The 24,931-nt window shown below is 46.4% G+C and overlaps 10 protein-coding genes across 10 annotated transcripts; 4 read left to right on the forward strand and 6 right to left on the reverse strand.

Moving 5' to 3' along the window:
* Nucleotides 1-958: 958 nt before the first annotated feature.
* On the forward strand, nt 959-1,522 carry N7520_010899 (uncharacterized protein; the record flags this gene model as incomplete). The annotated part of the gene is made up of 1 exon (XM_057144832.1): nt 959-1,522. The coding sequence occupies one exon, from the start codon at nt 959-961 to the stop codon at nt 1,520-1,522; it is 564 nt and encodes a 187-aa protein (XP_056990586.1).
* A 64-nt stretch (nt 1,523-1,586) lies between these two features.
* N7520_010900 (transcription factor domain-containing protein) lies at nt 1,587-4,010 on the reverse strand (the record flags this gene model as incomplete). Its single annotated transcript, XM_057144833.1, has 4 exons — nt 1,587-2,933; nt 2,979-3,725; nt 3,767-3,884; nt 3,937-4,010. 4 exons carry the CDS (start codon nt 4,008-4,010, stop codon nt 1,587-1,589), a joined length of 2,286 nt encoding a protein of 761 aa, XP_056990587.1.
* A 411-nt stretch (nt 4,011-4,421) lies between these two features.
* N7520_010901 (putative MFS transporter) lies at nt 4,422-6,094 on the reverse strand (the record flags this gene model as incomplete). Its single annotated transcript, XM_057144834.1, has 5 exons — nt 4,422-4,537; nt 4,586-5,162; nt 5,209-5,432; nt 5,483-5,543; nt 5,603-6,094. 5 exons carry the CDS (start codon nt 6,092-6,094, stop codon nt 4,422-4,424), a joined length of 1,470 nt encoding a protein of 489 aa, XP_056990588.1.
* An 823-nt stretch (nt 6,095-6,917) lies between these two features.
* On the forward strand, nt 6,918-8,649 carry N7520_010902 (uncharacterized protein; the record flags this gene model as incomplete). Its single annotated transcript, XM_057144835.1, has 5 exons — nt 6,918-7,043; nt 7,102-7,248; nt 7,333-7,527; nt 7,573-7,863; nt 7,921-8,649. The coding sequence occupies 5 exons, from the start codon at nt 6,918-6,920 to the stop codon at nt 8,647-8,649; spliced, it is 1,488 nt and encodes a 495-aa protein (XP_056990589.1).
* Nucleotides 8,650-8,892: 243 nt separating this feature from the next.
* Nucleotides 8,893-9,317, reverse strand: N7520_010903 (uncharacterized protein; the record flags this gene model as incomplete). The annotated part of the gene is made up of 2 exons (XM_057144836.1): nt 8,893-9,003; nt 9,063-9,317. The coding sequence occupies 2 exons, from the start codon at nt 9,315-9,317 to the stop codon at nt 8,893-8,895; spliced, it is 366 nt and encodes a 121-aa protein (XP_056990590.1).
* Nucleotides 9,318-10,029: 712 nt separating this feature from the next.
* On the reverse strand, nt 10,030-11,193 carry N7520_010904 (NAD(P)-dependent oxidoreductase; the record flags this gene model as incomplete). The annotated part of the gene is made up of 5 exons (XM_057144837.1): nt 10,030-10,211; nt 10,276-10,383; nt 10,518-10,642; nt 10,698-10,770; nt 10,851-11,193. The coding sequence occupies 5 exons, from the start codon at nt 11,191-11,193 to the stop codon at nt 10,030-10,032; spliced, it is 831 nt and encodes a 276-aa protein (XP_056990591.1).
* Nucleotides 11,194-11,722: 529 nt separating this feature from the next.
* Nucleotides 11,723-12,123, forward strand: N7520_010905 (uncharacterized protein; the record flags this gene model as incomplete). Its single annotated transcript, XM_057144838.1, has 2 exons — nt 11,723-12,057; nt 12,081-12,123. 2 exons carry the CDS (start codon nt 11,723-11,725, stop codon nt 12,121-12,123), a joined length of 378 nt encoding a protein of 125 aa, XP_056990592.1.
* Nucleotides 12,124-12,346: 223 nt separating this feature from the next.
* On the forward strand, nt 12,347-13,902 carry N7520_010906 (uncharacterized protein; the record flags this gene model as incomplete). Its single annotated transcript, XM_057144839.1, has 3 exons — nt 12,347-12,510; nt 12,769-13,681; nt 13,744-13,902. 3 exons carry the CDS (start codon nt 12,347-12,349, stop codon nt 13,900-13,902), a joined length of 1,236 nt encoding a protein of 411 aa, XP_056990593.1.
* A 1,057-nt stretch (nt 13,903-14,959) lies between these two features.
* Nucleotides 14,960-15,444, reverse strand: N7520_010907 (uncharacterized protein; the record flags this gene model as incomplete). Its single annotated transcript, XM_057144840.1, has 2 exons — nt 14,960-15,343; nt 15,403-15,444. The coding sequence occupies 2 exons, from the start codon at nt 15,442-15,444 to the stop codon at nt 14,960-14,962; spliced, it is 426 nt and encodes a 141-aa protein (XP_056990594.1).
* Nucleotides 15,445-23,319: 7,875 nt separating this feature from the next.
* On the reverse strand, nt 23,320-24,825 carry N7520_010908 (MFS transporter; the record flags this gene model as incomplete). Its single annotated transcript, XM_057144841.1, has 1 exon — nt 23,320-24,825. The coding sequence occupies one exon, from the start codon at nt 24,823-24,825 to the stop codon at nt 23,320-23,322; it is 1,506 nt and encodes a 501-aa protein (XP_056990595.1).
* Between the last annotated feature and the right edge of the window lie 106 nt (nt 24,826-24,931).

Here is a 24,931-nt window from a genome sequence, read left to right on the forward strand (position 1 = left end):
CCGCGGAGGACAGAGAGGAGAGAGGAGATATGAGGGGAGCAGGTCTTGGCTACCATGTTCGGACTATCCAAGGGTTCTCAGCTGTATCTCATCGGGCGGATTGTTCATTTTTCTCAATTATGGACTAGTGGGTTCAAATCCTCGATTTGATCTCATTTATGGGCAGCGCTTTCGTCTACAAGAATGGACGGATACAAATAGTAAAGCCTCATCCTTCCGTTGCATCTAGTGCTTGCTGACATCAAATGCCTCTTAGAGCTCAATTAGAATACAGTATTTGAATAAAACCTTGAAAAACACATCATTCATCGATAGTCGATCGATCCGTGTCAGTAGATGATCATTTCTTCTTTTACCTTTGTCTGTAAATATGATTAGTCGATGCTTATTTGGTAGAATTTATCAGCCTTAGGGCGAAAAGATCGTCTCATCACTGAGATAAACCGCTGATTCGAGAAAGCCACTCGGTAGTTAAGTTAACGGGTCAGCATGTGGATCCGAGGCGTCCTATGATAACAGATGTAAGCAGATGAATACGAGGCACATCAACCCACTTCTAAAGAATTTCTTCTCCCCATTTTTTTCTTAGCCTCCTCCTAACCTCGCAGACTTACTCTAAATCACTGAAACCACTTCTGTGCCGCGGTGCGGCGCTCGATGAAATGATGCAAAGATACACCAACATCACCCCCCCCCCCCAAACATCCCCCGCCAACTAGCCCTAGACATTCTCCACAGTCACAGCGAAATAATCACCCTGAACCCCCTAGTCCTGTCACACAACCCCATCAAAGCCCCGCGCGATGCCCCCGCAGACGAATACTACTCAACATGGTACGAGATATTCCAACGCGTTCAATACGTGCCCGGACTCGGCAAACTGGGCTCGGGGAAAATAAGCTTCAAGGGCTGTTTCGAGAATCATCCTTGGGGTGTCAAAACACACACATACCCTCCGATGGGAATAGACTTGTTGAGCAAATTCCGAATCGCGGGAACACATCCCAATGAAGAATACGAAGCACACGAACAAGCAGATCTCGAGCAACGGGTCCCAGGCGCTCCCGAGAAAGGACTATATCTCCTCGAGGAAGTGGAGATCAAGTGCAATATCACACTAATGTCCTTTGTGAAAGGCCAGTTAAAAGCAGCGTCGAAGGTTTTGGTCGATCGGCTGATGAAGAAGGCGGAGCTTCTTGATCAGGGTGTTTTGCAGGCGTCGTTTGAGGATGGGAAGTTGAGGACGTTTAATCCGGCGGATCGGACGGAGTATACTTTGCAGATGCAGGGTCAGACTTCGCCTTTGATGCCTGCTTCGCCGACTTGGCCCTCGAGGTGGGGATCTATGTCTTCTTCTGGGCGGACTAGGGCTTCGGTTGTGCCGCAGTATGGGGCGGATTATGGGGCTGTGGAGATGCAGGATACTTCGGTGGTTAATCGGGGGTTGCCTTTCACGAAGTTTGATAAAGGGTTTCCGACTGAGTTGCCTGCTAATGAGAAGATATCTAGGGAATATAAGTGAAAGGAGTGTTGTTTAATTATGATCTTTTGATATACCTCATCTATTCGTTTATTTTGTCTCGTGGCTAGAGCTCATGACAGGTATACAAGTTCTCTGCTTCGTTCAAAAACGTATCAACGGGGTGGAGCAGCCCAAGATCAATATCGGACTGTGCTAAGAAGTCTTGCATCGTAGGCTCCAGGAATGCCATTTCGGTGGTGTATCCACTGGTTGTATCCCTGGCAGCCAATGCGTGGGCATCAGCATCGCCATGCGACTGTCCGGTCAACATAAGATTACCGTTTGACATGATCGGTGCTGCATGCTCGCTAGAAAGTACACTCGGTAAAGTTACCGAGGATGCTGCCAGGCCAAGGTCTGAACTGGGTCCAGAGCTGGACCCAGGGGCCGGGGCTGGGGTTGGAGCAGCAATGCAATTTGTACTGGGTCCCAGATTGATAGAACTAGGATTACTCTCCAGCAACCCCTCCTGCTTTCGCGGTCCACCAGAAGTATTGCCTCGATACGCATCCAGACAAACTTTCACCTGCTCCAGGTTGTGGTAGAATTCCGCGGCAGCCAAATTTCCATTCTCTGTCATAGATCGCAGTAGATCTAGTGCTGAGTCAAATCCACTCATATCGTTCGAGTTTCCGATTGGGACAAAGCTGGACATAGCCAAGATCAATGCCGAGGAGAAGAGATAGTGAGCATGGAAGTATCCGAATGTGGGCATCGTGCCGTTAATCCATCGTGTGAGGATCATAGAATGGGAATGGCGCGCGGCATGAATACAAGCCTCACTCAGCGTCAACACGGGTTGTGAAACTGCTTCCCGGCCTGCGCCAGTCGATTCAGCTTTGCGGAGAGTAATAAGAAGGTGCAAGAGTGTGGGACGAGTGGAAAGTATGACACATTGGTTGAAAGCCATATGTAATGAGACGATGGGTTTCTTGCTGGATTCTAGATCTTCCATATTCAGCCGCAGACTCTCGGGCAACGTCTCCACCCAGTGCTTCAGGGCCTTCAAGAGTTTCTGCACACGCTGCAAGAATGTTTCTTGGTATTTCCGCCGGCTGTAAAGTTTTGTTATGGTTTCGCCGACTATCTGAGCCAGCTTTATATTGGCTGTCATGTATTCTGTATCAGAAAGTTCTTCCTCGTGTCTCCAGCGTGGAGAGATGGGCGTTGGCATGTCGACGTGAATATCTTCGTCGAGGATTTGCATAGGGAGTCCCATTTTGGAGCCCCACATGCGATCGAAGATGTATATCGTCCACCAAATTTCGATTCGGTGCTGTCGCTCGACCGGATCGATGAGTTGAGATTCGGGGATGTTGTGATTTAACCCGATTGTAAGACCCATTCGCATGGCATTGCCGATTAAGATGTATGCGGAGTGACGGCGGTTCAGATAGTATGAGAATAGTGACTGCACATGTTAGTAACAGTAAGTAAGCAGAATGTTACACCTTACTAGTAACAACAAAGTCTCCAGGTGAGTAATGCTTGTTCTCTCAGGGAGTATCTGAACCAAGCTCATGGCCTTCGCAAAGTAGGCGGTCCCCGGCACACGGGATCCAGACGTAGATTCCGCACGGATGGAATAAGCTTGTCCAAAAGCAAATAGGGCGAAGAATTTGCACTTGTTCGTCTTGCAGTCGAATTCCTCTGTCTGATATATCTCTTCCAGTTTATCCAGCGTTGCCTTGCGCATCATCAGATGATACAAATATCCAATCTGATGAATAGCGATCCTGACCAGCAGCCTCGCATGATGTAGACTGGGCCACTGGACCTCCGCCTCGTTGGCAGCAGCAGCAGCGATAGTCTCTTCCCGCGTCCACTGTGTACGCGCAATATGAGCCGTGGCATTATTGCCAGTTAAAAAACGACGAAACCGTGTCGCAAAAGCCGAACACGCCGCTTCACCAATGTAGATCGGCGGTGACGACGGGTCATAGCGATGGAACCAGGCGCGATCACCTATCAGTGGGTTCTGAATACCGGTTGCATCTGGAGCTTCCACAGGACGAGATGACGTTCTGTACGCTGATAAGCATTGATGAGTTTGAGGCTCGGACAAGACTGTGACAGACCGTCCCACATGTGGAGGTTGAGCTTCGGTCGCACCAACCGAGCTTACCAATTGCTCTTTCAAGCGCCGAAGTTCCGACTCGAGTTGGCCAAGGTAGCTATGGGAGATCGTCAGAAACCAGCAGCACTAGCAAGTAAAATTGAGGATAAGTCATACTTCTCGCTCACTTTGACCTGACGATCGCGGGACGCATAAGCACATTCATCGGCAACGCCTACCGCACAGCACTTGCTGCATGGTTGATCGCCGGAGCATTTTATCTTGTGCGCATGGCATCGTTGGCAACTGTTCGGCGATTATTAGTGAGGCTCTTTTACATACAGTATGGTCGACTCACGCGACGAATTTTCTTCTTTGTCGCCGTGCATCGTCGTCCTCTGGAAGTGACCGTTTCAGCTCTACGCGTGCCATTCTGTCAGGGCCATTATCACTCTCAGGATTGGCTGGAGAATGATTGTTCAAAAGCACCTCGGCGACTCGATGATCTTGCCGAGGGTTCGGAGGTTTCACCGAAGTTGAAAGCGGGGACTGTTGGTGCCTTGGTGCCTTAATACCCTGAAAACGGACTAAACCACCAAGTTTCAGCTCCAGTATTTGAAGGGCGGGTATCTAATTGGATCTACAGGATACTACTGGGCTAGGCTACAGAGAAGTACTTAAATCGGGTACCTTGCTCCACGTCATGTAGTTGTTACTTACCAGGTTAGAGGGGACTCAGTGGAGTAAGAATGGCAATCATCTATTTGGTATAAAAGATCTATCTCAAGCTCTATACAATGCATCATTTCGTAAAATGTATCAAGGGGTGTGGCATCGTGATCATCAGGCTAGCGGCTTAGCGTCCAGGCCAAACTTTTCCTCAACCCATCGTTGCATGTCGAGTCCCCATTTTGTGATTATCCAAACATTAACACCACCAATGATAGCAAAGAAAACACCTAATTTTGTTAGAGATAAGTTAATTTATAAAATTTCAGTAAACTCACAGATCGTGAATGTCCAACCCACCCCGATCGCATCAATCAGAGGGTCAACGGCCGCAGTAGCACCGGCAGCGAAGATATACTGCACAACATACTTGCCGCTGATAACTTCAGATCGGATGCTCGGCATAACCTCTAGACAATTGTTAGACAAGAGTTTAGATACTGCAGAGTCAAACTTGCCTGCTGAGTATGTATTCAACCCATTGAATGACCCCAAGAGTCCAACCGCTGCAAAGAACGCAGCAATGATGGGCACGGGCATCCCGCCCACACCCTCTTCGAGAGTCCATGCATAAATCAATGTTCCGATGGGTAACACCAGAAACAGAGTGATCAGTCCACTGTTCAGCCGGTCTTGAGGGAGACGAACTCCGCCTCGCTTGACGATCCAGTTCTTCACAGCGCGGTCGGATAATTTGCCACCCATTACACTTCCAATGAGGAAACCTATTCCTGGTGAAAGATAGAAGAGACCACTGACCAGTGGGGAAGTGAGGTTGAATCGGGGATCGAAAATGGAACGGGCAGAGGTGAGGAGTGCATATTGGAAAGTTGCCAATAGACCGCATGTAAGGTGCTGTTGGGTGTTAGGACATATCAAGTGGAAAGTATGGTGGACTTACAGAGAGAAAGACGTTTGGATAAATAAATGGTCCAAAGATACGGAGCGGGTTGAACATGCTCAACACGAACGATAGGGTTCGTGGTGGTTTTTTCTCTTTCTTTGCCTCGAGATTTGGTACGAAAAGAAGAGAAAGTATCAAACCGAGTGCAGTCATGGCAAATTGAAGCCAGTAGATAATACGCCAGTGGGCAAATGTGACAATGATACCTCCAATGCAAGGACCTAAATATTTGTTAACATCAACGTTCTTCATATCCGCTGGCAAAACATACCAATTGCAGGCCCACTAACAGATCCCACCATCATGAAGCCAACCGCTGTTCCCCGCACAACCTATATATACTGATCAGTGATCGGCCTCCACCAAAGTACAGAAACAACATAGAACAAACCGGTTCAAAAATGTCGGCAATGATGGTTTGTCCCGCGACCATGAAATACGTCCCCGTGAAACCACTGAGCAAGCGCATTGCAATAAACATGTGCAAATTAATAGACGCAGCAGTGCCAGCTGAGCAAGCACAGAGAACCAAAATCGCGGTATTGTAAGCATTTCTCCGACCAAAAACATTAGTGATAGGGCCCCAAATAAAGGAAGAAAAGCCCATTGCAATGAGCACGCCCGCATTAATAACATCAAGGATTTCCGACGTCGTCGAAAACTGCTCCGCAATTTCAGGAACTGCCGGTAACAAGGACGTGCTAGAAAATGTGACGGCGAGGGTCATCCAACTGACGACGAATAAGATAAGACATTTGCGCCAAAATTGAATGGCGTAGCCCGTGGGTGGTTGTGGCTTGGAGGCTTCTTCCGTATCCGAGTCATGCGGGGAATTGATCTGCGGAGTAGGCTTTTGAGATTCCAGATCGGTAGATTCTTTCATATTGGAGTTTTTAAAAATGTCGCATGTTTATTCTTTCAGTGTCCATCGAAATGATTAACTGCAGCCATTTTGTATTTTGGGCATTTCGGCGTCTGGAATTGTTGCCGAAATCGCGTCGGGCCTGAAAACGATGATTTTTACTCCGATGTGGAGTCGCTGTCCACCGCAATCGGCTTGGGATGCCGATGCCAGTTGACGGTTCTAAATTCATGTAGGCTCCATGGCTCCACCTTTCTTCAGGGATCAAGACCCAGTTGACACGATGAGGGGCCTGAAACGAACATGTCACCTAAATTCTGCCGATTACTATTGAGATCATTTCTGAGTAAAATACTGTTATTGACTAAGTTCTTACAGTCTAGATACTCTGTCTGAATGATATTACTGACCCATCATACGCATTAGTGATATCTTACTTACCTATTTAGTAAAGTGGAGAGATGATCTTCGACAGGGATCCCTTGTTAGTCCCTGCAGATGTTGACCGTATCATGGTTGCACTCCCAAACAATGCTGACTCAGTCAATCTTTAGATCTTGTGCCAAGCTTCATAGCCAAGACCCCCCCTTCCCTTCTTTTGATCGATGTATAGATTCATGCGAGAGAAAGTTTTTTCACATACACAAAGTCACAAATACAGCTATGGCTATTTTCCCCTTGCTGATGACTTTGGTGACGTGTCTATGGAGTTCGTGCTCAGGTCCGCCATGCAGCAGCGTGGGTCGCCAGGAGACTCAGCTCCTCATGATCTCACATGTTAAAAAGGGCTGATTCTGCTGATTCTCAGTCCAGGCGAGATCAATCTGTTTGAAAATTGCTCACAATGGATGCCATCAAGGAACCAAAGGATATTGAGACCTCTACCGTCGGATCGCTGCCTAATGAACCCAATTGTGAAGGGCATGTTGTTTTGATTCCCAAGCCCAGTAATGACCCCCGCGACCCTCTGGTATGTACTACAATTATGAAGCTGCAGAATTGCACATCTCTAAATGACAGTCTAACAGAACTGGTCCCTAAGGCGGAAGTATCTCATCGCGGCTGTACTATGCTTGTCCGCGTTCGCTGGCGCTGTTGCGTCAATGTCGGGTCAGCTTAATCTTACACAGCAGGAGGAGCTCTATAATACAACGAAGATTCAGGAGTCATATGCGGTATCTTACAATTCTATTGAGTCCATACTATGCAAGTCTATCTATATCTATACTAAATAACGAACATGTCTAACTTTTGTAGAGTTCGGCCGCATGGCTAGTGGTCCGTTCTTCTTCGCACCTATATCACACCTACTCGGCTGTAGCTCTACCATCTTCTGGTGCATTTCATGTACGCTCATCTGCCAAGTCTGGACAGCCCTCATGACCCACTCCGACGACTATGTCCCATTCATCACTTCGCGCGCCTTTGCCGGATTATTCGGTGCTATACCTACAGTTCTCGGCCCGCGCATCCTGACCGACCTGATCTATTTGCACTAGCGTGGCCGAGCATTCACCACGCTACACATTTCGTTCTTATTCGGTACAACCTCTGGTCCCACGTTCTCTGGCTTTGTCTCCGCCAACTCCTTCTTCCCAGTGGAGTTCTGGTGGACGGTTGGACTCCTCGGCTTTAATCTTATCTGCTGCTTCTGCCTCCTCGAAGAAACAGGATTTGATCGTGAGAGTCCCGAGAGAAATTCCAATATCCCCAAGAATCTCGTTGCGAACCGCTTCAAGACCTTCTTCTTCGGGCAGAGCGTCGTCTTGCCAAGCACCTGGAAAGAAACGGCACGGTCTCCCCCCGACTCCATTCCCCAAATGAAATGCAAGTTAACAACCTGCTAGGCCAAAGTTGCTGCCACCCCCTTCCTAATTGGAATCTGCCCCGTAACAATACTCATGGGTATATTCGCCCTCATCTCATTCGGCTATAACGTCAGTGTTCACGCCCTAACTCCCGTCTGGCTCCAAAAGCCCGTCTCAGAAGGCGGCTACGGCTTCACACTTGAACAAAACGCGGCCTTTACATTCTGCCATTGGGTAGCTCTCATTCTCGTGCAGGTTCACGGGCACTTTTTTAACGACAGAATTCCACTCGCATTAGCTCGGCGCTTCAACAACGGCATCTGGAAAACAGAATACCGGCTTCACGTCTTATGGCTACCAAGTATGATACTTAACCCGATCGGACTTGGTATATTCGGCGCAGCACTTCAGTATCATCTGAACTATATGGTTCTGGCGCTGGGCGTGTTTTTTGTGACCCTTGGCTCTATGGCTAGCGTGCCTGTTACGGTTAATTATGCCGTTGAGTGCTTTTTGAATCATCCCGCTGAGGCTGGCATTGTGATTGGTTCTTATCGGATTATCTACGGGCTGACTATTAGCTTTTACGTTGATGCTTGGGCTGCGGCTGTGACTATGGGGTGGGTTTATGGATTGATGGGCTTCTTTGCTCTGGTTTCGTTCTTTTTTGTGATGCTGGTCATGTGGCAAGGGCATGCTATTCGGGATATTCAGTTTGCTAGTCTGGGTCTGGCTTCTAGCGAGGAAGGTGAGAAGTTGCTGAAGTAGGTTATGCCTCGCTTCTTACTCATCTGCTCTCTAAGTACGCGTGAGCATACCTGAACAGACTCAGTGCCGCCTGGGCAGCAATACTTTTTAATAAACCAAACAAGCGAGCAGGTGTTACGGTAATAAACGTCTTTGTAGGTACAATACCCATCAAACTAAAGATGTTTGCACCATGTCTTTCAAACTGTGATTCTCATGCTTCTATCTTCAGAATCCTTTCCATCCAAAATGCTTACATTTGGATCAGCTCTCATCTTCGGTGATCCAGGCCTCCGAGTTGGCTTCGTCTTCCGAAATCCAAGATTTCTTAAGATCCGCCGACTTATTGTTGCCGATATTTCGATCACAAACACACTAAATTCCCCAGCAAGATCAGTACTTGACTTCTTTCGGCCATAGCGATTAACGTGAACCTTAGATATAATAACATCTTGATTCATAGTAGATTCCTTTTTAGGTTGTTCGGATCGTGGTGCATCAGAAACATAAGCATCTTTGATACGAATTGGGCGTTGATTTTCTTGAAACCCACGTTCAATTGCCTTTGCGTAAATCTGGTTAACCTGAGACTGTGATATGCCAGGGCTAGCAGCGATCTCAGCAAATGTCTGTCTAGAGACAGCACGTAATATCAGGACCGAAGCATTTGTAGCAATATCGTAAGGCATATCCGTAGGTGATGGCGGTATTGTGAGAGGAAAATATCAGGTATAGAATAGGGGTTGTGGGTAATACCTTGTATTAAATTACTGCTAGTAAAGTATTTCACGGTCGGGCGGGCCAAACGGTCGGATGGGACCCGACAAGAGCTAGCATTCTGTAGGCGCATTTTATGTAAACTGTTCCTGGAGAGCTCACGTTTCTGATTTTGTCCTAGGCTTGGGCGGCAATTCCAGCAGTGGTATGTTTGAGATTCAAACCAATGATCATCAGGCTAATCGACAGGTATCAAAGATCGCTACAGTTACTACTCAATGCCTACTGTTTAATCATACGGCACCATCACCTGTTCCATACAGTGTAAATTCCATAATTCTCAGCACCAAATTATCGCCCAGATGGCTAAGTTGATTTCTGTTTTTCAAAATGTATTTGAGTTCCAGACTTCGCATGAGGAGAGAGCTCCCTATCTTCCGTTGTTTGCGCCGCTTACAAACCCTACGCTTCAACAGCCCTCGTAGCGCGGGCTGCTAAACTAGAGTGCCAAAAATACAGACGATATACTTTTCACTTCACGGAGAGACTTTTCATTAGATAGAAGAGCTCATATATATTCCAATAACCAGTGAAAGTGTGCTCAACAAACACACTCAACCCACAAGACGCTATTTAGACACATATTTCGATGTAACTTTAACCTCATCACTGTCACTTCTGCATCTACCATTCCTTCAATCCAACCGGTCCTGTGCATGTCCAATGCTTGTGATTCAGCTTGTTGTGTTCAATTTCATCAACAATGGCAACCGCCATATCCTCATTGTACACGCCTTCATCAATGCCTATCTCGGCAGAGCCAGCAGAATCATCCACATACACCTCATACTTTCCAGTTCGGATCCCTATTATAGCCATATAATCAGCTTCAAGATCTGATTTGCTAATAAACACCATGATCTGCCTTACCCTTGTCACGCAATTGCCATGGAGGTGAAAGGAAGCTCCATGGGGTATCTTGCACACCTTCCCACATGGTCAGAGCAGCACGAGAACATAAAATCAATCCAACAGCGTCTGGGCTAGTCAGTGTTTTCTTAGCCGACCGCATAAACATATTCGCACAGGGTCTGAATAACCACGAAAACCCTGGTAAACAAGCAACCATATCAGTCCGTGTCAAGAAGTGAAGTGTCTGCAAGCCTGCTTACAGCCGGGGGTTTCAATATTCCCTCTTGCCCATTTGAAAAGCCGTAAGAATACACCTAGCCCTCGCTGCCCATGATCAGACATGCGAGTTGACATGTAATCAAGGTGTACATCAGGCCATGCGTACCTGTAGTTTGTTAGTCTTTCACGCTTGAAAGGTAATAGTGTTGGCTAGAACTAACCAATGGCTAAATGCAAAGCCATCATCGTCGCACAATTGCACTCCTTTTTTGTAGTATAGGGAGCCCGCACCACCTGCAGAATGAAGGGTTGAATTTAGTATATATTTCCAATCATTGGAACAACAACGTCATATTTCGGAATGAAGATATTACCAATGATGATGAATGGACCCCGATAAGTAGATCTCAGGATTGCCATTTTGATGTTGCCGTGGCCCTCTACCCCCAGCCTGTAAACAGCTTTCATGTCGCCCAGTGGTGGAGCAAAGGCGGATACAACTGCGTCAAAGCCCCCCTCTGAAAGAATGGTACTGAGACCTCTTATATCGCTAAAGTCACATGTAATAGCACTGTAGTTTCCAGCTTTCGGCCATTTGCTGGGTGGAGAGCGAGATACGCCCACAACGCTGTGTCCCCGGGACAACAGCTCATCGACAACACATTGTCCACACTGTCCCTTCGGACCGAGAACAGCAACATTGAACTTATCAGACATGACAGGCGGAAACAAGCGTCACCTCCTCTGCGAAAGTTTTCCGCTTCCTGAAGTCTTGTGGACTTCTCGCGCAAGGGGCAATGCAATATAACCTTGGCAGGTATCTCAAAGAAAGAAAAAGTAAAGGGTCAACGGACTTGAGGCTCAAGTCAAACGGTGCCCTCAATTCAACTTATGTATACCATCAAATGGTAAGCTTCTCCTCCCAAAATCGAGCTCGCTCGAATTGTTGCAATAGCTCGTCCTTCGGAAGTACCCCGACGTCGGGCCCCCGCTATCCCGTAACCTTGAAAAAGCCCCGCGCGCGGCCCCACCGGATTTCGTACTGACATTCCCCGTCGGCTCCACCAATGCTCCGCAACCGAGAAGCGCACTTCGAGACATAGTAAGCTACCAAATGCTGCAACCACAGTGTGCATTGTATACAACTAGGAAACATACTCCCTGCTTTGAATTGTCTGCGTTGTTTGCATATTGCGTTCTTATCTCCTATCTCTTTAGCCACGAACACACACCGCTAAGGCCAAACATGTCTGATGATCACCGGCACACATACTTCAGGGAAAAATGCATGGATACCAAAACGAAGGCTGAAACTTTCATTCAATTTCGTCCCGCGCTGTCCCCGGAGGATCCCAAGGCACGCTTTCCGGGCTTTCGACAACGAGTCAACGCGTTTAAGGCCGGTCAGCAAATTCAAAAGGGCGCAAAGGCTTTGCCAGTTGATCTTGTGATGCACGAGAGCCAGTCTATGGTTTTATCCGATGGCACTACACCTTTTTATGACATATTTCTGCCGAGTGGCTTTGAGGACCTAGAAGCACTCGTCAATGAGAACGAGAAGATTCCTGCCCTAGTTGCCTGGTAAGTTACTTATTCACATAAAGTCGCTCTGGCTGGGAAGTCCAGCAAGAGGAACCTAGCCAATAAGTGGATTTCACTCAAATTGGTTGATGTTAGGAGTCCGTATGGAAAATAGCTGGGAACCACTGTGCTGGATGACTTCCCTTTCCGAGCAAGCGTCCCGAAGCATTGGCTGTCTGGTCTTCAGAAATGGGAAGGCCCAGACCCTGGATTTTGGTGCGCTGCAGGATACGCGATTTTCAACGTTGATACTCGAGGAGCTTATACCTCCGAGGGTGACCTTTTGATGATGGGTCACCAAGAAGCCCAAGACGGGGCAGAGTTTGTGACCTGGCTATCTCGGCAACCCTGGTGCAATGGGAGAGTTGGACTCACTGGAAACAGCTGGCTGGCCATGTCACAATGGAAAATAGGAAGTTTGCGGCCCGAAGGCTTGGAAGCTCTCGCCCCTTGGTACGTATCATGATGCTGAAGTGTTTTCCTCCGTCCCCTCTTCTTTGACTTTGTATCCGGAAAATGACCCCCGAAAATAACTCACCATCTTTCGATGTAGGAAAGGGATGCAAGACATATATCGCGACAATATCTGCCAAGGGGGGATTCCATTTACCAATTTTCACGATTCTATCGCAGGTAAAAACGTCCCCTCAATTTCATTTTCTTGCTTTCAGAGCCTTTTAATAATTGAGGGAAAATAGACACCCTCAGTAGCTACGGCAAGCTTGAAGACCTTTCTGGTGCGGTTAAGATATATCCTCTCTGGAATGAGTATTGGGAAGACAAACACTCGAAGTGTGATCAGATCAATATTCCTACATACGTGGTAGCCTCGTGGACAAATCCAATTCGTACTTCGGGAACATTGCGAGCTTACCGAGCCATCCCTGATTCAGTCCCGAAGTGGCTTCGCGTGCATAACTGCCAGGAATGGCCGGACTATTATGCTGATTCTAGCTGTCGTGACCTAAAGCGCTTTTTTGACTACTTCCTGAAGGGAAAGAAGGATAATGGCTGGAAGACGACACCGAGAGTACGTCTTAGTATCTTGAATTTTGGGCTATCAGGCTTGGAAGATACAGTAAACAGGTCAGAACGGGAGTGGCCACTGGCTCGAACCAAATACAAGAAGCTTTACTTGACTTCTAACCAGCAGATGGGCCCGTCGCTACAGGACCAGGGACCTTGCTCTGTGACGTACGACTCTAGGAGTGGAAAGGCAATTTTTCGGTATCGCATACCAGAAGATATGGAGACTACGGGTTATTTTGTTCATCGTCTTGCAGTATCCTGTGAGTTGGATACAGATATGGATCTGTTCGTTCAAGTGTGTTGTCTCCGGGGAAAGTCTCTTTTTAAGCAGGGTGTTTTAACTATCCGGCCTAACAACGCGGTGGTACTAAGGCTGTTGAAATTGTTGCATGATTGGCAGATTTTGCTTCAAGGAGTTGGTATGCTCCTCCACTGGGGACCTATGGGCCAGCTGCGAGTGAGCCACGGACATCAGAAGAGTCCACTCTCTACCTCTTTCGAGCCACTTTATGAGCACAAGGAAAAGGTCCCGTTGGTGAAGGGAGAGGTCCGAGTAGTGGAGATACCACTGCGTCCCTACGGCATGTACTGGCAGGTAAGTAACGGAGTCCAGGAAACAGATCATGCCTAGTTACAAAGAAGCTAATTGGATCACAGAAAGGTGATATTATGGAATTTTCAGTGTCCGGGAAACCTGTGCTTCCCTTTCCAATCCCTGGTGTCCAACCTCTGGAAGGCAAAAACACCGGCACTCACGTTATTCATTGTCTCAATAGTGGCGAGAATAGCTCTTGTCTTATCATTCCTTGTGTTTGATTTTGTTGGCCATTGTGAAATGATATTCATAATCCGTCGTCTGCACTTGAACTATGCTGCATGTACTTAATGCAACACACTTTTTAGCGAACTATACACTTTACTTCCCTATAAGTTAGCCCACGGGTCCTGAAAGGTGTTATCAATTAGTATAGAATACAGTAGTTATCTAAGGCTGAACCTCGGAGAGGCTTAGGTAAGAATCTTTACTCACATAATATATTTTTCTTTCATACTCTTTATTCATAGCTTAAATGGCTTGTGTGCAACACATTGCCGACTTCAACCTCAATTGCAACAGTACTTCCAGAAACCGGCATCGCCACCCGTATTCATTTCCTCTAATCCAACTAACAATTCACACGGAACTTCATTCAGGATAGCCCAGGAATATAAACATTCCCGTATTATTCGTGATACAGTGTCATAAACGGGCCTGTTATGATGTCATTTATGCAAGTATATACGCAAGCTAAGTCTGTTATTATAGTAGTGACGGTAGCGATCTTCAATACCTGTCGATTATCCTAAGCATCATTGATTTGACTCTCTCACATACTACTGCTGGACTTCCCGCCCAAGCCTAGGATACAATCAGAAACGTGAGCTCTTCCGGGTCAGTTTGGATTGATTGCGCCTTCTAAATATTTTGGCGCCCACTGGTCGAACCCCATCAAGAACAAGCTGGAGGGTTTTGTCTGCCTCAACTTTAGCCTTGGAATCCCTGCAAGCATACAAAAATTAGCAACTATATAAATCGTTGGTGACTCTAAAACCCCTCGGTATCTGGAGTCTTTACGCTAACCAGATCTGAATGGCACGCATGGTCAAACTTGAATTGGATGCATGTTGTCGAGGTTATGTAGTTATGCAATGCATCACATCCTCTCCCATGGATTAGCTCGTGCCCAAAATGGCCCTTTCCACGTGACTTCTAAAGTCAACATAATCTATCTATCCATTTCATATTCTATGATGAGAAACTTTTTGAAACATGTTTCTAGGAAAGCTACTTTGGTACTTCTCAATTTGCATATGGCTCTCTTTATCCCTTTGCTCACTCGTATGGTAAGTACAACGCTGAGTCCCCATTCTCATAGACCTCTTTAAATACAGCACGATCGAATAGCTCGTATAGCCCGGCAGGCATTAATGCTGCACAGTCAACCTTCTTTTGCTCCATGTCAAATACCAGGGCTACATGTCCCTGTCTTCCAGGTCCAATCCAATGCACCAAAAACAGATTAGGACGGACCTCCCGCTGTTGGTAGGGAAGCGCGAGCACCGTGGTTCCATCCGAGAGGGTAGGGACCGTAAAGTATACCAGTCCCTTGCTGAAACTAATGCGGTACTGTGGCCCGGTTGGGTATTGATACTCGAATGTGCGACCGATCATTCCTGTGGTTTTAGGTCCTCCGACTTTGTCAGGAAGATGCTCTGGCTGCAACAAAATTTGTCAGTTCACTTTTTACGTCAAGGCAAGCGATAGAAAATAATTACGTCTGGAACATTGACTGCTACGTTATCTGTCGGGGAAGGCATCCTGATGAATGGGGCTTGGAAATCGAGGTCGACTGATACTTATAGAAAAATAGGGTTAGACGAGAATTTGAATGGTAATCAAGCGTATATATAATATTTAATTTATTATGAGGAAGTGTCTTCGTAAGCGGGGGATATCTCCCTGGGTCCATCCAGCTTGTGACAGTGCGACGGTTGCACTACCCCGAAAATGCCATCACTCTCGTTTTCTGACTTCCCCGCCGGAGATAAGCTTACGACGCGAGAGCTTACCCATAGGGTGGCAACAAATGAGCCCGCCGAATGTTTTACGACGAAGGAATCTTCAAGTGGGCATACGTGAAGGCAAAATGCGACGACAAAAGCTCGGTTACTCGGAATTACTGGCGGAGTAGTATTCTCGGAAACATCGGGCCCGCAAATTCACTAGGCACAGGCTACTTATTCATGGGACTAAGTGGGTAAGTGCGCGGTGTGGTGGCGGGGAAAGCGGGGGATCGGCCTTCCCGACGGGGGCTTCTAGGGGATCGTCCGATGTACTCGGTTCTGTCAGGTCATGGACCAAATAACTTTACAATCAGTCAAAACAAACAAAGGTCACTCCAAGGCAGCATCTTAAGCAGCTTATGGCATAAATGATACGTCCTCGATGTAATGAGTGAGAAAGCAGGTATCTACTCTAGGAAGCTTTGCCTTTGTTCAGCTTCTTCATGACATACTCATAAATTTTCTTAAATCCTACCAAACGAATCTGTCCAGAAGGATGCTTGGGAGGACAAAAAGATGAATGGAGGGATTCTTTTCGTAGCTAACAGTATAAGGATCGAACAGTTGCGCTGCCAGTCGACTAAATTTTGTCAATTTTGTTCTTTTTCTAGCTCTAACTGTAAGCTATATCATGGCCGATATTCACAACAGCGCCGTCGGAGTCACGCCAGCATAATTAGTGAAAAAGTATACCCAAAGCTCCTTTTTCTGTCTGTTGTTATCCAAAGGAAGATTGATTGTTATTTCAGATGGAATACACGAGGCTATATATACAATGGGAAGAACAATTTGATTTTCAAGCAAATTCACTCTCCGTGTAGACACCCGGGAATTCATTCCGATGGTGCGGCTTTGTTCCTGACCTGCACCAGCCTCGTACCGCAACATTGCTTTTTGCCAGACTCGCCGAGTTCGAAGCAGGACAGCTAGTGCAAATGGGTCCTTTTCCTTTTGCTTCGAATTTCTTTATGCACGAAGGCATACCCGGGGAGAAATAATTTGAATAGGATTACCAGAAAAGGTTCTTACAACTGAGTGACGTGAGGTCCTCGAATGTTATACCAATCAATATTTTTGTTTCCACCTTAGACGATCTATACCATCGATAAAAGTGAGCTTTTTGGCTTCATGGGAGTATCGAATACCAGACACAATCTACTGTGAAGCCATGCCGATGAGATAGCCATGGCTCAAATGGCAGAGACTGGTACTCCAGCGTTATGGGCTTGAAATACTAGTATGTGTTGTGATATCAGGGTAATTCAGAGCAGGAAGTGAGTCATTACGTCGGACGGAAAAAGTCCCAGGCCCGTTTATAAACATGCCCTCCCTATAGGATTGGGATATATAAATGGTAGCTAAATGACTGGTCGCCTTATTTTTGTTTTTATGGAGTTCTTTTGAAGTAGAGTTGTCCCAACAGGAATCGAGAAACTGGGTTTGCAAAGACCGATGCATAAGCCAAGGACTGAATATTAGGACGAAACTTCAAAAGAAGGAGACTTTCCAACCAGTACTTGCTGGAGTGCCCGTGCAATAACCTGACTCATTTTCATCCACGAGTTCTCGCGAGTCAATACCCTGATTGCCTCCTTTAGAATCCGATTGGAACTGTCAGGCCTGTTCAAAACGCCGATCCCTGTAATGTGTATCTGGATCGCTCCACCTGATTTTATCCAAGAATCAAGTGCAGAGTTTTTAGGATCCTGGTCGATTCGAATTGGCTGGGCAGTCAAATATGCATTCGTGTAGTGATCATGGGGATAACTTCGAATTATTTGCCTGGTGTATGACCAAAGAAATAAGGTCGCTATCAGCAAAAAGAGTGGGTCATGACCAGACATGAAGTCTTGGCTCCGAATGCTACGGAACAGGGTTGCGGCATGCATCAGAATTCGGCGTGTCCTCTCTTCATCGGCATGTAGACAATCCAACATCTCTTTCTCGGCAATTTTCAGGTCTTCCTGTAACGTCGACCAACCAGAGGAGACATACAATAGTCTGAGAGGGACATGCCGGAGAATAATAAGCAAGTGATAAAATTTCTTCAAGTTACCATGCATGTCTGATTCGCGGGTGTCAAGCAAATATTCATATTCCAAATCGAATGACGCTTGCATATCTGTTGGTCTATGGATGCGTTGCAAGGAAGGCTGACCTGAAAATGGTGATTGTTGGCCGACGGTTTCATCAAGCGCTTGCTGGTATACCCAGGAATTCAACGACTGAAGAGATTTCCTTTCTTCGACATACAATGATACCATGATTATAAGACGTGCAGCATTCCCACATCTTTTTAAGGTATCCTTCGGTAGTTTCTGAAAACTGAAGACGCGCCTAATGCTGGGAGGATTCCCTAAACCTTTCTTGCCTCTTAGTACAATATTCGTTGACACGTCGAAAAATTATTTACCTGCAGACGATTGACGTAGCCTTTCCCACTCTATAACGTTAGAGCATTGCCAAAACAGGTCATCTGATGGAAGATTTTGATATAGCTCAGATGACGAAAGAAGAGGTGGAAGGTCAAAAAGGATCCATTGAAGACATTCCATGACTGGATTGAAAGAAAATAACAAAAACGTGGGTTAGCAGACGGCATCAACGTGAAAATATTTCAACTCACACCAGGCAAAATACAGTACTCTCCTCCAAGATTCACCCATGACCCAGTGAATCCAACTTTCTTCTGTCCTAATCATCGACTGAGTCTGAAGGTCACTGAACATGAAACTCTGCGCGGCAAGAAATGGGCGGCATATTGTGATTAGAGTGTTTCTTTTATGTTGTAAATTTAATAATGATTCCCTTGCACCGCCAAACATCATAGAAAAATTGTCAAGGAGAATGGCCTGAGCAAATGGGAGATTCTTTCGAAGGGAGGTATCGGGGGTGAGCTATAAATGTCAGAATTTTTCCCCATGTAGTATGTACGAAGCGACAACGCGAGTCAGCATACCTGACATTGTATTGCTCGATGGAGAAGTTCATGCAGCGCCTCAGCAAACCCTACCCTGTTTTTGATGGCAGAGTATTGGCAACCAATAGCGGCTGTGGCTAAGAGGAGGACCCAGCGATCTGAACAAGGTTCAAATGTAGGGACATGAATCAACGGAATTCCAGGGTGAAAATTCTCGAAGTACAATTGCATGAACGCATTTATTACTTCAGATCTTGGAAAAGGAGGAGGGGCATTGAGCTGCCACTGTTCTGAATAGAATGCCACAATTTTTTGATATGCTTCTGTATGAATTTGTGGAACATGGCATGAATCCTCAGAGATGATCAGATCACGTTCTTCGGGCAAAACTTCTGGAAACCGAAGTTTATCCAAGGATGAAGGCGAATATGAGTTTTGTTCAACAAATTGGCTACGATCAATGTGCGACCAATTCGAGGTTTGTTCCCTATCTTGGCTCTCCTCTGATACAATGGGGCTTGTCGTTCTACTTCCATGATAGTTCTTCGAAAGATTTTGCCGACTAGCGTCTCCTTGAGTGCCAGATAGGTGAGAGTACGGCAATCTTGAAGGCGTATTGCGAATCGTTTCTGGTGTTGGCAAAATGCATGAGTGCTGAGCTCATTTTCCTGATTTAATAATGTGCTTTCAGCTATCCAAGGCGGATTTGATGATACCGAAAACGACCCAGTATCGCTCATATCAAGGAACGGCCAGAGAGATAATGGCCAGAAACTGTAATTGGCCAGGTCATCTGTTTCAGGAGCTTGATTCATCGCTCGCGAGGACAGAGTATCCAAACTCATCAAATTACCGGCAAAGGTATGTTCAGATATATCACCTGTAATCATCATGGGATTTTGCGAATCCCTCTGAATGGTTTGGCACATAGGTGATTTGGTTGCTTGCTCTCCAAAAGGATCATGGTTCCCATTAGACAAACCTTGCATTGATCTTTGGGGCACGGGTAATAAAGTAGAGGGGATCATTGTATGCTGCAATGCCTGATTGTCCCATTGTTCTTTCCTCGTATCCGCAACTTCGGAAAATGGACCTTCTATCTCGCGCCTTTCAATAATGCGCGGAGGCTCCGCCAAGTGGCAGTTCAAGTTTTTTCGTCGACAGCGATCACAGGGCAAAGCTCGATCGCATCGCTTTTTTGACCTTGTGCAGTTGGTACATGCCTGTGCGACCCTTGAACTACCTGGAGCCACGGATATATCACGAGACTGTACTGATTCTTGGCCATGAGTTGCCATATGTCGTTTCAAAGTGTCCCTAGGAGCCCAATATGTCAGCCACGAAGAAGCCGAACGCCAAACGCAGTCTCAATCAATAAAATATGTAAAGCAGATGGATATTTCTCACCCTCGCGAGAATATTTTCAAACACCGATGACATTTGAACGGCCGCAGACCAAGATGGCATCGAGCATGGCGCTCAAGATGCTCGCGTCGACGAAAAGATCCCTGGCAATGATTACACACGAATTCCTTTGAGCCCGGTGTTTGAGGAGACATCTTGAGTCTCCGGAAAGATCTTAGGCCCGAGGCTGTGAACTGACTGTCGGCTTCGACTATCAATCCCTACTGTCTTGAATCTGTCCGAAGCAACACTGGCCTTAAATTCTCATATCGATCGATATAGAGCTAAAATGAAGAGCATTCGGGAGTCAGGGTATCGGCTTTAGGATCGGAAAAGGAGTTAGACTTTGCGGGGTTGCCATCGTCAAGACACTAGTGGTGGTCATAGTGGAGCCACGCGGGCAGTGCCATCCCATTAGGAGTAGATTCCTATATTATGACGTCACTCCTATTAGAGTAAAGTGCAATTTGATGGGGTTCCGGGATAGACCTTGTCAAAGGTGAGATCAATGAGTGTATATCTAAAACTTCATAATAAGACCATCTAATCGTGCACTGACTGACCGTGACTGTAGACGGAAGAACAATAGTCCGTGAAAAAGTCGCGTTCGCTTCCGCTTAGTCAGCGGTATAGCCCCTACAACGAGTCCGTGTCCCACTCAGTTTTGTAATTCAATAGTAGCGATCCCGTACAATTGAGCGAGTCGGGTATTGCCTTTCACTTTCGGAAGGATATTTACCTTCTTAGTAATGGTTCTCGCAAGCTTGTCCGCCCTCCGTACTTTCGAGACTAAGGCTAAAATAATTACTAAAAACTAACACACTCGCATGTTCACTAACTAGTAGTTAATACTGACCCGTTTGGGCTGACAATATATACCGAATGTGTCCAATGCTTTTTGAGGCCAATGCAAGTCATCATTGCGGAGAGCCGACAAATACCGTACAGCTGCGAACTACGTTTTACTTTCCAAGACCATCATAGACTCGTATGTGCTTTGAAAAGACTATTCGTATAAAAACGGGACCCGCAATAGGGTGGTAAGAATTAATTGCCAATTGTTGAAGGTGTGAATATTTAAGTTCTGACCATCCCGAGTAAAGAACGTTTATTTCCGCACTTTCACATATCGCCTCAACCCGAGCCTTTAGCGTGCAGTTTGAATCCGAATGAGCGAAGTTCACTGCATTTCTTGGACTAAGCCCCTTTCACGATCGATCGCGGTACTAGGTTCCAGGTAAATTGGTTTCCGAATGCAACTCTGACCAAGAATGACAAGCTGAGAGCCTAAGCAGTGAGAACATAATCTCGTGAGCTCCTCCTGGTTTGCGGTTTTCTACGCGTGCAGTAGGAACTCGGGCCGTTCCTATTTCGGGCCTCAGTGTCGAACCATTTCCACCTCACGACTCCACTGGAGGAAGATAAGAACACCGTTTCTGACTTCTGTTGCTGGTAGCTGTATCCTGTTGCAACTTCTTTTTCTTGGAACTCTTTCCTATCTGTATGGCACGCAGTTTCAGGCATCCAGTCGGGAGCATAATTTTCATGTGCTACTGGTGGACTATGATGGCGGGGCTGTCGGTCAGTCACTGATCGGGGCGTACAAAGCACTAAATGATCCTGCATTCATAACGCTTGATCAACGTACTACTACCGAGTATCTGGCATTTGATGACGTGCGGGAGGCAGTGTGCAAGGGGCACTACTGGGCTGCGATTTACTCAACCGCCAACGCATCTGTACGCCTTTCCGCCGCTCTCGACAATGAGACTGCCGCTATGGAATAAAAAAGCAGTGATGCAATTGGATATATTTGGAATGAAGCACGTTATTCAGCTGAATCTGAATCGGTGATCCTAGCGAGCCTACAGCAGCTTGTCATCGCTGCCCGTTCTGCGTACTACCAAAGCAACGGTAATCCCGTCGCCCTATCTGCAAATATCAGCAACGCAGCTGTGGCTCAAGTTATTCTTGACCCAATTGAAGCGACAGTGATCAACATTCAACCTACCACGCAGGGTACACGTGTGCTCTACAACACGGTGACAATGGTCATGCCAATTACCCAACAGTTCTTTTTCTGATGGCTATCAATGGTATTTCGTCCGAGTTCCAACTATACATCCAATTGACGCCTGTATGGAATGGCTTGCTTCGTGCATCATTGTCTGCCGCATACACATTACTTGGCTCCTTATGTACGACAGGTTACATATGGGCTTACAGAGAGAGCTGGATGGTAGACGGTAACCAATTCGTCCTTACTTGGATGGTTTTCAGGCTTTATATGCACATCAACTTTCTCATCCTTGACGTTATAACGACTTATGTACCTTTCTTGTCGTTCTCTGTTCTCACTTGGGCAATGACAAATGTTGCAAGCGCACTGACGCCGAGTTGAACCCAGGATTCTACCGTTGGGGTTACGCCTTGCCAGCCCACGAGACCTACCAGCTACTGGTGGAGATTTGGAGCCGTGGCTGCGCAAGCCAAGCCTACCGAGCATTGCCAATCCTTTTCGCTTGGTGGATATTTGGCGTCGGAGTGGTGATTGTTGCGACGCATCGTCGCTGCGCAGTTGCGCTGAACGCAAAATCTATCGAGGAAGGCTCAAAGAACCCACCACCCAGTCAACCAATCACCCGTCATTCACTTCCCGCTAAATGGCATGAGCAATGACACGACACAGAGAATACTTCCTGTATTCGCCCCGGGAGCAATTCATCCACATCTCCCGTAATGGAAAGAAGAAGCTCTCAAATATCTACTCAGGCTCAAGCTCAGGCTTATGAGATATTTCGCCTTCACAGAGAGGCATACGGCCCAAGCTATCCCATCCCATTCGTTCACGAGATTTCTCACGATCACCAAAAGTCCTATGGCATCCCATAGATCTTGTCTTTACCCTTCTGACTCTTGGCCTGTTGTCTGTATTATTCGATTGTCTTTATAGAAAGTTTTACAATGTTCGGTTCACCGTTTTGTTTATTCCTATCAACTTGCACTTGATTATAATATATTCTTTCGTCACACTAGTGCCGCTTGGTTTACTTTATATTCATCTCACGTCTCCCATATGTCTAATGGGCATTTGAGGAAATCTTCGTGAGCAAGTCGTGTTGAGAAATCCATTATGTATATATCACTAGGAAAGCGAAAACGGGCATCTATATATTACACGTGTTCTTCAAATGTTGGGTATATAAGAAATCTCCGATCCGAAGTCAGCATATCACCGATGACCTGAGGAGAAAAAGGGTGAGATTGTTCAAATTTTAATGACTCAAATTTTGGGCCAAGAAAACTCACTCAATTATCTTATCTTTGAAACCACTTCTTAGTAGATAGATCAAACTAATAGCAATTCCCAACCCACCAAGACCAATACCCATATACAAAGCACCTCGGTATCCAATCAGTACATGATGTAGGGTATCGCCCCCATTATTGACATGGACCTCCACAGTTCCTGCAAAGCCAAGACCCAAGGATATACTATAGTTGACAATAGTCGTGACCAATGAAGCGGCCATGCCTTGGTGCTTGCGCGCCACCGAATTTGATAACATCACAGTTGATGCAGGGAATGACATGTCCATACCCCACGGGGTGACTAAAAGAGACACGAAGGTTAACGCCCAATAGGTTTGATGCGCAGGGGCTATAGCAAGGAGGAGGTTTCCAAGCGTAAAAGCAATCATAGCAAAAAGCATGATCCATCCAGGTCGAATCCGACTCATGAGGTAGCCCGTCGTACAAGAGGCGGCAATTCCACCTAACCCAGGGACGACAAACTGCGCGGCCGCGATAAGAGGTGTGTCCCTGCGTATATCTTCCAGGAATTTCCAAAAATAGTAAACCCAAATTCCGAAGCTCGCCCAGCCGCATGCGATGCATCCAAGCACAAAAGAAACGTCCATGCTCAAAGCATGAATTGGGATAAGAGGCTTTCGAGCTATTTGGAATTCCCACATCAAGAAAATACCCAAAAATATCGCACCTAAAATTAATAAAACATAGACGTAGGTTATTTGCCATCCCACGATTGGGGCCACATTCCACGCTACGTTCACCAGGACCAAACCAAGTACTCCCAAGATGGCACCGAAAACATCTAGCTCTTCTACCAATTCCCACATCCCAACTCCAGGCTTTGTGACATGACACACAGGTGGGATCAAAAAATAACCCAAGATAGCCATCACATAACAGACCAATGCATTAGACCAGAAGATCCAAGGCCACCAAGCGAGTTGACCAAAAATTGCGCCAAAGACAGCGCCAATGACAGCTCCATTGGGGGCAGTGGCACCAAAGATTGCGAAGACCATGTCCTTCTTTTTACCAGGTTTGTACGCGGCTCCCAGAAGGGCCAATCCATTTGGTAAGAGCATAGCAGGGCCTAGTCCCTGCACGGTGCGAGCAAAAATGAATAGCACGGAGCCGGAATAGACACTCAATCCTGCGACCATAGACCATATGCCAGTCCAGAAGAAGCCGATGATGTAAAAGTTATGATAGCCAAATAGATCGCCACATCTTCCGAAAAACAAGATGAAAGTACCGACGGTTAACGAATAACCGGCAATAAACCAACTCATGATTCCAGGGTCAGTGATGTTGAAGCTGTCTGCGATAATTTTCGACGCAGACAAGGTGCAACCGAGTCCTATTTGAGTCGAGAATTGAGTCATGCAGACCATGAAAACAAACAGAATCTCCCGACTTGGGGAAAGGAGCTGTGCGCTGGACCATCCTGACTGCGTCCGACGTAGTTCAAGATCAGGCAATTGAATCTCAACATCAAGCATTGTGATTTATGATAATGTTTGACTTGCAGCGGTAGAAGAAGTGACAGCGAAGTGATTGGCGGTATGATTATTGTGTAAGATCCATGAAAGAAGAAGGACAAAGTTG

The sequence above is a fragment of the Penicillium odoratum genome, assembly GCF_028828045.1.
Source record: "Penicillium odoratum strain IBT 22623 chromosome Unknown utg000008l_segment0_segment0, whole genome shotgun sequence".
Lineage (NCBI taxonomy): Eukaryota > Fungi > Ascomycota > Eurotiomycetes > Eurotiales > Aspergillaceae > Penicillium > Penicillium odoratum.